Below are 13529 nucleotides of genomic sequence, written 5' to 3' on the forward strand. Positions count from 1 at the left end.
AATTTTTAAACCAGGGTAGATGAAATAAGGGTGCTTCTGGCAATCTCTAGACCTGACCATAACGTGGAGGTTTCTAATGTCACGGAATAGAAAACAAAATTCAGAGGGCTCTCTGGGGAGAAGCGAGCACTCCCTATGGGCACCCCTGGCTCTGAGGCCACGCGACAGCTCCCACCAGCGTGTGACCTTGGGCAAGTTAATCAAACCAACTGCATTCCAGTCCCGGTTCTACCACTTTCTGACCCGTCACTTAGCTTCTTTAAGCCTCATCGAAAAAACAGAGTATTTAATACCTTCCTCGTTGAGTTTGTCTGAGGGTGCTAAGTGAAAGCATGTCAGAAGTTCTTGCACCCTGCCTGCTCCGTAACCTGAGATGGTTACCAACGGGGCAGAGCCAACAGTGCCCATCCCTTCCCAACTCCACATTCAGTCACCTCACGTTGAAATTGGCCATAGTGAGACAGGCTGGGACCTGGGACCCTTTGCTGCAGTGCTTGCACCTGGGCAAACATCTCCCCAAGCAACAAAATGCAAAGAAACTATAAGGGACTAAAAACAACTGTGTGCATGTGCAGTTGGGGCAAATTATGGACAACAAGATACAAAAAGACCAAAAAAAATATCAGCTGCCACTTCTGAAGAGCCAGGAACAAAAGCAGGACACTGCGCACGCCCCCTGCACTCAACACCACCAAGGAAGTGGGTAAAGCATCTAAGCCACCCCTCCAGCCAGACCCCTGGACACAGCCCTACCCTCACCCCATATAAGGAACCAGCTCAGCCCCTGCCTCGGGGCTCAAGCCAGCGAAACTGTGGCTTGTTCTCGCTCCCCTCTGCTGCAGCAGGAAGCCCAGTAAAGCTTTGCCTGAATTTCTTGTCTGGCCTCTTATCAATTTCTATTGATTAAGGAGGCTAAGAATCCTGGTCGGTAACAGCAGCAAAAGGACTTAAACCACAAAAATGGACAAATTCTACAAATCAGGGCTTTATTTATTTATTTTTCTAAGAGCTGGTTGTTAAACGTTTTACCAGCAATCCCTGTAGCACTGTTGGAATTGGCTTGCCAACTATATAAATATTAGCTATTATTGTTTAAGACGTCATGACCAAGAGGACAAAATGGAGAATGTTTAGGGGTGAAAACAGCTCCCACAAGAACATGGCCCTCCATCTCACGGAACACCTGTGCGGCACACACAGGTAAGGCCTTCCTCTGTGCCCAAGCCGGGACGGTGGGGTGCCAGGGAAACAGCAGTTTTTCCACAGCCGGTCCAGCACAAAGGGGCCAACCTCCACGGCTTCATTACTGAGTGAGCAGGTGGTATCTTCACGTGTTACTTTCTAACCTGACCAGCACTGTGCTTTTCCTGAAACCCCAGTAAGTACCGGGAACCCTGTACTTGGTTGCCTTTGCCACTTCCTAACTGGGTGAGGGAGAATGCCCCTTCTTCTAATGGTTTACTGCACAGAATTCCCATCTCACTGAAGGTTTAGAACAATTAATTCAAGATTTTAAAATAGGAACGTATCTATATTAAAATACACCAGACAATATGTGAAAGTCAATGAGGAAAATCTAGATATATAATGATTTCTGTGATCTTTTTTCTCTAAACTGTGCAAGAATGTGGCTATCCTGAGACTTGCCTTGTGACAATTCTTCTATTAGTAAAATATTAACTTGCTCAGAAAGTGAGCAATCCTCAGCATAACAAACACCTGAATGTATTTTACTAAGAATTTCAGCAGCTTCTCCCTTAGACATGTTTAGGAGCCAGAGTTATTTGTACCGAACACAAATAACTGCGTTTCTCAGCATGTTCGAAATGAGAGGAAATGGAATTGTAATGAAGTCCACACAAGCCGCCTCAGCAAACACTACAATAAAAACACTTCCCTCACTATTCTGATCACCACGGCTTGAGATGGCTAATTAGAAAATCCTGAGTCAGAACATAAGCTCTTCAAATTCGAGGAAGAGAGGTGCCAGCATCATTTTCAGATTTACCTCCAAGTGTCCAGTTGCTAAGAGACATATGGACAAGATGTACTGCAACATGGAAACGGTTGTTCCTCCCAAACAGCCAAGCTTACACAAAGCCTGTGTGGTTTGTATTTGCCTCCACGGCTACAGTGATGATTTGCATTATTTAATGTGTTTGCCATTGTACCGGGATTAAAGATGTCTCATCATCGTCCTATTTGTCATTAGCTGCCCGCCTCTCAGACCTGTCCCTTCCAGAATGTTCTCCCCACGCTATCACCAGAGTTCTCTTCCTAGAATGTTAGTCATTCATTTGTCAACTTCACAGTTGCCTTCTGCACTGTTATTTAGTTTACACTCTTAATTTAAATTGATATATACCCAAGCTTATTCTTGCCCTAAGCACTCCATATGATTTGCTGTCACACAAAGGAAGAAAATATTCGTGAAACATATCTGAAAAAGGACTTGTATCTAGATGTATAAAGAATGCTTCCAATTTAATAACAATCCAATTAAAAATGGGCAAAAGATTAAAACCCTACAAAAGACAATATACCAGTGGCCAATAAGCACATGATAACAAGTTCAACATCAACAGACATCAGACAAATGCAAATTAAAATCACAATGAGATACCACTACACACTAACTTTTAAAAGATTAATAATTCAAGGTTGTTGAGGATGTGGAAGGACTGAAATTCTGATACAGTGCTTGCTGCTAGGAATGTAAAATGGTACAACCAATTTGGAAAAAAAAAAAAAACCTGGCATTTTCTTAAAAGTTTGAAACTGTACATTCAAAAGCATGATTATCTAACTAGTATATGTCTCAGCATTAGATCTAGAAATATACACAGAATAAAATAGGGTTTAAAAGAAAGTTAAATGTACAGTTACCACATGACTCAGCAATTTCACTTGTAGGTATCCATCCAAGAGAAATGAAAAAATACATCCACAGAAAGACTTGGGCGTGAACGTTCTGGGGACAGTAGAAGCTTCTCTCGGGGTGACACCCTTCCTAAGAGCTGAGCACTTGGTGGAGGGCTGGGGGCCGTGGCCTGAGGTCCCCTCGGCTTGCTCTCCGGGTGTGGAACCAGTGCCTCATTACCAGGGCCCCGAGTTCAGTGTGCTGCCCCCCAAGATGGAGCCTCCATTCCATGAGTGGGGACAGGGCAGCAGAAGAGAACTTTAACCAGGAAAGAAAACGTGTTTTTTGTATTTCAGATAGGTGACTCTGGCATTCTGGCAGACAGAGAGAACAGACTTGGGATTGCCAAGGTGGAGGGAGGGTGTGGGGAGGGAAGGATTGGGAGTTTGGGATTAGCAGACGCAAACTAGTATATATAGAATGGATAAGCAACAAGGTCCTACTGTAGAGCACAGGGAACTATATTCAATATCCTGTGATAAGCCATAATGGAAAAGAATATGAAAAAGAATGTATATATAGCTGAATCACTCTACTGTACAGCAGAAATTAACACAACACTGTAAATCAACTATACTTCAATTAAAAACATACACAAAAAACCCACCAAAAAACCAAAGCAGAAAGACACCAAGAGGCTGGGGCTGGCTGAGGTTTCACTTTTCCTTTTTAACCAATTAGCCGCCATTCTAAATATCGTAGACCAAACAGAGACTGGGTCATCTGCCCAAAGGTGGGAGTCTGCAGCTATCAACAGACACAGCCCCAAACTAGTTTAGGACAAGTTTATGTGTCAGAGAAGGTAGACCACAGAGGAAGCTGTAGCCAAGCCTTCGCCAGCATAATGGAGTTAAGTATTCTGGAGTGGAAAGCATCTCTCACTCCTCCATCACATTAAGGTGAAAACTGAGGGCCCATAGCAAGCTCTAGACAAAATACAATTATCTTACCTTGGACAAGTTTCTCTGTTCTCTTCAGACTGTGGTAGGCAGAATGGTCCCCCAAAGACGTCGACACCCTACTGCCTGCAGACTTTGAATGTGCTATATTAAATGGCAAAAGGGACTCTGCAGCTGTAACGCTACAGATTTTAAGATCAGGAGATTATCCAGGACTATCTGGGCGGGCCCCGTCTGATTGCATGAGCCCGTAAAGGAAGTGAACTTTCTCCAGCAGGGGGAAGAAAGACTGTAGCAGAAGGGAAATGCAGAGAGATCTAAAGCATGAGATGCGCTGGATCTACCAGTGCTGGGGGGAGCCACGTAGATAGCATGAGAAGGGACATGGGCAGCTATACAAGCAAAGACTGGCCCCCAGCTGACTGCTAGCAAGGAAATGGGGAACTCCAACCTCAAGAAACTGAATTCTACGAACAACCTGAAGGAGCCTGGAAGCTAAACATTCTCTAGCACCTCCAGAGAAGAGTCCAGCCCAGCTGACAACCCGATGTCAGCCTTGCGAGGTCTTCAGCAGAGGACCCAGCTGAGCCCCATTGAGCCCAGACCTCTGAGCCATGGAATAAATGGGTGTTGTTTTAAGCCTTGAAGTTCACAGTAATTTGTCCTTGCAGAAATAGAAAACTGATACAAAACTGACACATAAAAACACATTTTTAGAAAGGAAGTAAGCAAGCAGAATTCTCAAGGAAAAGTGACTTTGAGTATAATTCCCTTTTCTTATTGCAAATACAGGACATAGGAGCCTTGGAGCTCTTTGCTCAAGAATAATAGTTACAATCCATACTCCCTTCTGTGCTCCTCAGTACACGGCTGTATTAAATGGGAGACTGAGGCTCTATTTAGGGGATTTTCTAAGGCCCTCTAGCAACACTGGAATGGAGAATGATTTCAGTGAGGTCAAGACTGCAATAGGAATAAAAAAAAAAAACCTGCACTAGGAAGACCAGTTGTCAGGCTATTGTACTGAGGTGATTGAGGGACCACAGGGCAGGGCTAGCTGGTATGGAGGAGTCAGATTGGAGGGGGAGACACTGATCCCGAATAGTTCTAGAAGAGCTGGCTAGGTGGAAGGTAGCACCAGTAAATCAGAGAATTCAAGAGGAGGAATAGACGTGGGAGAGACTGAAACCATGGATTTGCTTAAATCCACTTCAGCTGCCTTCACTAATCAAGGTGGTTTTAAGACTTGCATGTCCTCCAAGCGGCATGTAGCCTAAACAATCAGGTATCTATCTGCCCGAGTTGTTTTCCAGGAACTTGGAGCCAGCTGTGCCTAGTTGGAGCTCAGCTGATTAACACTGGAGAGGCCCACTGACCCTCCAAATGGGCACACATGAGTGGCCACGCAGGGACCTTCCGACGCCAGAGGGTCGAAAACTCCACCCTCAGCTCGTGCTAAGCGCCTCCACTTTTGAACGTGCAGAAGCCTGTAGCTTCGTTACGCCTGCGCAGAACGACAATCCCCCCTCCCCTTTTCCCGGTCACCCTTCCCCACGCTCCGCACGCCTCAGACGGCCCTGCTTCTTCGTTCATTATCCCATAATTCCCCTGAGTCCCTTGCGGATCTGAGACTTGTGTTCCCGCCTTCTGACCTGGCTGTCTTTTAAATAAACCCTCTCTTTGCTGCAAACCTTGGCGTCTCAGCGTTTCGGCTTGCTGAGCGTCAGCCAAACATGAACCTGGTCTGGTTACAAGGTGGTCACGGCAAAAGCTTAGTTTGGGATCTATTGAATTTGAGGGGCTTGTGGAACATCCAGGTGGTAACTGGATATTGAAAACTGAAGCTCAGCTGATTCTCAAAGATGCCAATTTGGGAATATTATTAACATATACCTTCAGAAGATGCTCATGGGTTTTCTTTTGCTTTAAAATACAGTAAGAAGACGGAGGAAGAGATACAAACAGGGAGTAACCTGGAGGTAATTAGAAAAGGGTTTGGAGGAGAGAGGAAAAAGGAGGGTAGAAAAGATGAGACAGCTGGCTAAGGTAGAATTAATTGATATATTACTAATAAACTACGAAAAAAGGTGTGCCTGGAAAGTTCATGATCTTAGGGAAGAGAAAAAGAGGTGGTCGGAAGGCAGAGGTAGAAAACGTCCCTGTTAGCCACAGGGAGCACTGCCACCTCCGGCCTGGGTGAACGACGATGGACGGAAGAGGGAGACGCAGGGAAAGAAGACAGCGTTGACCCAGCCACTCGCACCTGGGGAGCTTCCTGGGCTGGGGATTCCTAATTTGAGGAATGTTAACATTGTGTTCCTCCTGAGTACACCATTCATTCAGTGAAGACTTAGCTATTTACAAAATCATTTACAGGGGAGTTGGAGACTCCCCACACCCCGATTTCTGTAACAGCAATGCTGCCATCCTGAATACGACTGAAAAATCCAAGTTAGCTTAGGCATAGCCGCCTACGCATCCAACAGTTTCCTCATGAAAAGCTCACAATGGCTTTTTTTTTTTTTAACATCTTTATTGGAGTATAATTGCTTTACAATGGTGTGTCAGTTTCTGCTTTATAACAAAGTGAATCAGCTATATATATACGTATCTCTTCCCTCTTGCGTCTCCCTTCCACCCTCCCTATCCCACCCCTCTAGGTGGTCACAAAGCACCGAGCTGATCTCCCTGTGCTATGCGGCTGCTTCCCACTAGCTATCTACTTTACATTTGGTAGTATATACAGTGGCTTTTCTTGATACCCGTTGCAGAATCCCAATCTGTGAAAGCTTTTGAAGGCTGCACACAGCAGCAGGGAGAGAGAACAAGATGCCCACACAGCAGAGCTTAGGAGAGCTCCCTGCTGAACCGCCAGCTGTGGGGCAAGCAGCCAGCCAGGGAAGGTACCATTTAGGATGGAGTGTTCCTCATGTTCCCAGCTGGTCTAGATGGGCTCAAAAAGAATTTAAATTTAACCTATTCCAAAGCACCAAATGATTATTTTAGACCATGAGACCAGATGCTATAGTTGCATTATCTTTCCTGATGCCTCTAGTTTTGGCTAAGAATCAAAATAGTTGTTAAGGTTGTCTTAAACTTTCTAAACACATATAATCCAAAGCTGCGTGTGTGAAGTGTCTCCAGAATCTTTTATTGCTGCTTTTAAAATTCCCCGTAGACACTAACCCATACTGTTGCACTCAAACACATTTCTACCACAAAGATTAAAAAGTACTTAAGAATATTTTTTATTCTACTCTGTATCAAGGCCATAGACACACAAAATGTTTGGATCACTTAATAAGTTATAACATTCCATGTTTTCATAGTAAGAACAAGGACATAAATGATCATTTCCTGAGTTTACAGTGCAATGTAAAATTTAATCTGTATTGCTAATCAGACATCTTACAGCATAGAAATGTGATCAAAATGATCATTTGCTTTATCATGTCATAAAACACAAGAGCTTACTGTAGAACAGTGATACAGTTTAAATGGTAAGGAACTTTGTGATTCATAACAAAGAATCCTGTATATACTTGTTGCCATGATTGACCTTCCAGGACAAATATCAGTAGTAAAATAAGTTATGGTACAAAATAAAGTCAACAAGGTATCTATAGTGAAGAAACATTTGATTTCATTTAAGAAACTAAAACCTGGATTCTAGTTAACCTATATACAAAAATGTTCTTTTAAAAAACCCTAAGTAATCACAAATTTAGCTAAAACAGTTGAATGACACCTCTTCATTATGCTGTAAAACTATGGATCTCATCTTTGGAAAAGTTCAAATCATGCAGCAACCTGAAAAACAAATAAAAAGCACATGTTTCTTAGGGAAGATGTTTAAAAATAAAGAAGATCAGAGTTTACCATCGTAACCATAGTATTTTTTCATTTTCCCCATTTAGCATGTGTTTTCTAAAACACTCCACAATTATCACTTCTAAAAAATTAACAGTAATTCCTTAATATCATCAAATATCTAGTAAGTGTTCACATTTTCAATTGTCTCATAAATGCCATAATTTTTTAAAGTTTGTTTGAATCAAGATCCAATTAAAGTCTACTCACTGTGATTGGTTTATATGTCTTTTGGGTATTTTTTGATCTATAACATCCCCTCCATCTCTCTGTCTCTGTCCTGCAATTTATTTGTTGACAAAATCAGATTTTTAAGTGTTGAGTCTCCCATGGTTCTCATTTTGCTGCATCCCTGTGGTTTACTTTAATAATATGTTCCTTTTTCCTTTTATCTCCCAAAATTTAATAATTGGATCGAGAGGCTTAATCAGATACAGGTTCAATTCTTTTTGACAAGACTACTTCATAGTGCTCTCTCATCAGGAGGCACAGAATACCGGGTTGCCTCTCTTTTTGGATGCTCACCACCACTGGTGACGTACGTACACATCTACTAGTTTCATTAGGGACCGAAGTTGGTGACATTCTACTCCTATCATTCTTTATTCGTTTATCAGCCGAGGAATTCTATAAAGAATAACTTCTGCTCATCTATTATGTGGTTATCCAGTAGTATAACTCATACAGAAAAGGCAGAATAAATGCTAGTTTTCTTCCTCTTTATTCACCAGTTTTTGAAGTAAGGACTTGATCCCCCAGCACTCTTACTGTAATTTTCCCCCGCTGAACAGGAGAAGCAGAAATACTGCTTAAGTATAATTCAACTTGGAAAATACTGTAAATGGAGACTGAGATCTTAAGAGTAGCTCTGTTTAAAATAGTGCTGAAGGGGACTTCCCTGGCGGTCCAGTGGTTAGGACTCCACGTTTCCACTGCAGGGAGCATGGGTTCGACCCCTGGTTGGGGAGCTAAGATCCTGCAAGCCATGTGGCATGGCCAAAAACAAAGGAGGTGAAAAAATAAATAAATAAATTGCTGCTGAAAGTAATAAACATTTACTCAGTACTCACTCTTTGTAGTCACTGTGCTAAGCATTTCACACGCATAAATATTATCACTTATTCCCTCGGATAGGCGAGTGCACTAAAGCTTAGAAGGTTTTGGCCCTAGGACACTTAGCTGATGATTGTAGGATGACCGTAAGTGGTGCAGCTGGGATTCCAACCCCAAGCGGCAGCTTCCGGAGCTGACACACACGTTCAGACAAAGGGACAGGACGGCAGAGGAGTTACGAGGCCAACGTGGTGCGGCTCGCAAGCCTCTCGCCATCTGAACCCAAATAAAGGAGCAAGAGAGAAAACTACCTAGCAAATGTCAGGGTCAGTCACATACCAAACAAGGAAATGCAGGCCTTTCAAGGCAGTCATATTTTAAAATCATCTAGAAACCCAATAGTGGCTATATCTAACCAAATATTTTAAAGTGTCATTTTAGAGTTAAATAAGATCAAGGTGATTTTTAAATAAGACGGTCACTACCACTGGTTGTTCTTTGTGCGGAGTTCAACTCTTGGTCTTGGCTTATTTATGTTCTAGTCTCTGGTTTTTGTCTTGCTGTTTGGCTTTCTCTCACTGTGTTATTGATTAATGCTCACCCAGTTGCAGAGAATGATGGAAGATCAAAAGCTACAATGAGATGAACACTGCTTATTATGATATATTTTTAAAAAATTATTATATATTATGAAGCTTTGGTGGAAGAAGAGGTTGAATCTAGTGTCCCCAAAACTATCTGGCACCAATCTTGTGAAAGCGTCCACACTACCAGCCACTACCAGAGGCCATCAAGAGCTGGCTGTGTCTGACTTTTGTGTTCACATCTAACTCTGTGCATAATCCGGGCCTCCGACGCTTCATCTGCATGCAGATTAAACACTTTGTTATATTTTCTTACGCTGTGACAGACTATTGAAGTGCAGTTTCATATGAATAGGAAGAAATGAGAGCCACGTCAACTGCTGTTTATAGGAGGTCGTCATTTCACGATGCTGGGATTCTCTCTCCTACCACGTTGCTACTCACTTCATTCCTTGTTCTGTAAATGGCATTGGTCCACAAATGCAGATGAGGACTTTGGATGTGTCTAAACTTCTTTTCAAAAATTCAGAAAGCAGAGCTGGTGAAATGTATCCCCGTTTGCCGTTCCATTCAGAAGTAGGTGCTGAGAGAACAAATTCAAGGTCAAATCTGGAGAAAAGAAACATTTTTTTAAAGTCTATTACATTAACTATATTATGAACATGTTTCCAGTTCACTAACGCATCTTTTTCTCCTCTGGAGAACAAATGAATATATGAAGGTTGACACGCTTGCCAGAAAAGCACTAGAACAGAATGTAAACAAACATTTTGCAAAAACATACAGGTAAATCCACATTTACTAAAGATAAACTTTTGCTACAGATAAGAGAATAATTTGACGTTTTCTATGGAACTCATTAGAAAGAGAGCTCTAAAGGATCTCAGAGAACTCCACATTTTTATTAATAATTCGCTTGTATAAAGCACAGCAAAGAGCAACGACCAGTGACATGTGCATTTTCATCTCTGACTCAAACCCCTCCAATGAGTCCTTGACCCCGATAACCAACGGCCTATCTGACTTCTTACTGTTACTGTCTTCATGGCTTCAACCTTGACTTACAGTACCCCCGTGCCACACCCGATGTCACTGCTGTGAATGGCACCACAGTCCGTTTGGTTGCACAAACCGGAAACCCGGGATTGATCTGCCTCACCCTCCACGTCCAAATTCTCCCCAATCCTAGCTCCTAAGTCTGTGCTCTGCTTCTCTCAGCCTCCACTGCCACACCCTGCCTGTTCTCTTTCTCCTTCCGTAATGTTTCTACCACGCCCCACTGTCCAGTTTCTTAGCTCAAGCATCATTTCCAGGGAAGCACTGCAGCCCCACCAGTCTGGAGTCCTTTCGTAATTACACGTGTTGTAGAAATGTTTCCCTTTTCCTCTTCCTTATAGCCTTTCTATCAGGCTGTAAATATGTGGCCACCAAGATGATTATTCTAGTAATGTCTACCTTCCCCATTAGACCAGAAACTCCGTGAGAGCAGGGACCATGTTTGCTTGGGTTATCACTGCACCCCTAATGGCCATCACACAGGAGGCACTCAAACACTATGGAGTGAAACATTTCAAAGAAAAGAAAGGGTACAGAATTACAGTCAGAAAGAAGCACATCAAACCAAGTCTCACAAGGGAACAACAGACCATTTCTTCCCACGGCTCTGTAATCTGTTAAGTGAACTGCTGATGAACAGCCATAGCAAATTCAAAATTCTAAGCTGTACCTGCTCCCTTTGCTCCATTTTTGCAAACACAATTAGTTCTTATCATTTTCAGTAGCACCAGATCGAATGTGTTTCTACATTTTCCACTTGAGTAATATGTTAATCTCAATCTTAAGAAAACCCTGAAGTGAATAATTTCTCTCGTGAGGTGGCCCTGGGAGCCAAACATCAGAACAGAAGCAAGACATGGCTGGAGCTGTGGTCCTCGCCTGGCTGGGCTGCAGCTGGGTAAACGCTCCCAAGAGCGGACGGGCCAGCACAAGCATACAGACCAGCTCAGGGCGCCAGCCGGGGCTACAGAACCCGTCCCAGCTCTCACCAGACCCAGCCTCTAGGGCTTATAGGTCCATCTGTGGAACAAGGTGGGAAAACCATATGCTCTCTTACAACTCTAATATTCTGATTTTATATTTAAAAACCCAACAGAGACGTGTTTTATTTCTTGCCTTCAAGGTTCCCATTTCACTTTAGCAGCAATAGGAATCCACCCTATACAAAACAGTACCCCAAATACTTTCACTAATGTTCTTTCCTTCCCAGCACTTATAATTAAGATAGCATTACATAATTCTGGAATGTGATGTTTGTTTGCTGCGCCATGAGGGCAGAGTCCTTGCCTGTCTTGTTCATACTGTATCCAGGCCTGGCTTGAGGCAAGTGTGCAAAAAATACTTGATGAATGAATAAAGGAATTTATTTAACAAGAAGCCATATTGGTTAAAAATAAACACTATACTCAGAAGAACAAAGCCATATGCTGGCATCTATGAAATTACATATAAAAATGTAAGTGAATTTGTAAGGGCATTTTTCTGGGAAGAAGGTCTATAACCTTTCATCAGATTATCAAAGGGGACCCAAAAGCAGCTGTGGAACCACTATCTTAAGATATATCTAATTATACATAGACAACGCAATAAAATATAGCAATTGCCTTGTTAAATTACAAATAAAAGATAGTCTCCTCTGCCTCTATTTCCAATCAGTCTGTCACTGGAATAAAACTGCTAAGATATATAAATCAATACTGGCGTCCTTTGTCATCTGAAAAAAAATCTTAATTTTCCTATCAGTGGCATGCTTTCTGCAGGCATCTACTAAAGGGTGAAAAATAACTGTGATCCTTACATAAATGGTATAAATTCCTCATGTATTTTGTATTTATTCACATATTGGTCCCCTGGGTATACCTTTGGGTCTCTCAATGGAAAAAGTGACCAGGTGGCAGGGATGCAATTTCCAGGGGATTGTTAGGAGGCTGCTATCCTGTTTAATCTTCTCCTTCGCAGCACTGGAAAAGAGCTTTCACTGGAGCGGGAGCAATCCCAAGGTAAGGCTCAAGAATACACGAATGAAGGATTTCTTATACCATATCAGGATACAGATGGTTACTGTGGATGGTTGCTTCTGAATTTTTCTGAAGGGCAACTTACTGTCTGAAGCATTTATAGCCTTGAGACATGAGGGGATGCACTGGCAAACGTCCTGAAACTCCTTTCTGCCCTATGATTTCAGAAGTGCCAGAAAGGACTGGGACTCTTGAAAAGGTTACCTGAAAATAAATTCTGAGAATCCATAAAGTGCAAAGCAACATGAGAGAGAGAAAGAGAGAGAAAGAGAGACAGAGAGAGAGAGAGAGAGAGGGAAAGGCCTGCTTCTGATGAATGCCTATGAGGTCTAAATGTCAATGGAAGTAAACAAGCTTGTCCAAAAAAAATTACTTTCAAGTAGGCTGATAAATGACCTGAGATAAAAAAAAATCTTGAAATATAAACGTACACATTCAGTCTAAACCATACACAGAGCCTGAAGTCATTCAACACCGTATTCCCTCCTCCTCCAGGCAATCAGCTTCCCAGACCCACTCCTTCCTATTTCTTACACATACATATCCCTGCCTTCCCATTTTTACTGCCACAACTCCAGGTCCTGCCCTTCTATCTCGTGTCTAAGATGTTGCTCTAATAAGCTTACCCTCATCTATCTGGCACATCATTGTTATACCAGTTCTCCTAAAAACCCAGATCCAATCTCACAACTTCTTTGCTAAAGCTTCAGTGGCTTGTCACTGCCCACAAAGTAGTATTTCAGAGCATTTGGGGCCCCAGCTTTTCCTGGTTTCTCTAGCTAAAGAAAAATGCTAGAATCTGCAGAAAAACTTGCTATTTGCTCATGGGAAAAACAGCTCACAAAATAAACAGGGGTTAAAAATATTTCTCAAAAATAAACAGGGGTTAAAAATATTTCTCAAAACGAATCTGATTAAACATTTGTGCTCCTCCAAATGTCAGTGGTCGTCCATGAAAACAAAAGGCTAACCTGTCAAATAAGTTTGGGACTACTGGGTTAAAAGAAGTTAAATAGATTTGTTTAGAATTTCTCAAAGCCTTGAATATGCTAAGTTCATATTAAACTTCAAGAAGGTAACATAGTATACATTATTTCTCAAACTTATTTAATCATAGAGCCCTTTAGGG

At 42.2% G+C, this 13529-nt stretch overlaps 1 protein-coding gene across 3 annotated transcripts in view; it reads right to left on the reverse strand.

Annotated features, from left to right (window-relative positions):
- Positions 1-6354: 6354 nt before the first annotated feature.
- Positions 6355-13529, reverse strand: part of LOC132376407 (cytochrome b5 reductase 4) — an 85271-nt gene continuing 78096 nt past the window's right edge. For 2 of the 3 annotated variants that reach the window (XM_059942075.1, XM_059942073.1), the window contains 2 exons: positions 9771-9935; positions 6355-7629 (listed from right to left, as the gene is read on the reverse strand). In XM_059942075.1, the coding sequence (XP_059798058.1) occupies positions 7575-7629; positions 9771-9935 (220 nt within the window). In that variant the 3' untranslated portion in view covers positions 6355-7574. Of the gene's footprint in view, positions 7630-9770; positions 9936-13529 lie in introns of those variants that run through there. The other variant, XM_059942076.1, reaches the window with a different exon arrangement.

The sequence above is a fragment of the Balaenoptera ricei genome, chromosome 12, assembly GCF_028023285.1.
Source record: "Balaenoptera ricei isolate mBalRic1 chromosome 12, mBalRic1.hap2, whole genome shotgun sequence".
Lineage (NCBI taxonomy): Eukaryota > Metazoa > Chordata > Mammalia > Artiodactyla > Balaenopteridae > Balaenoptera > Balaenoptera ricei.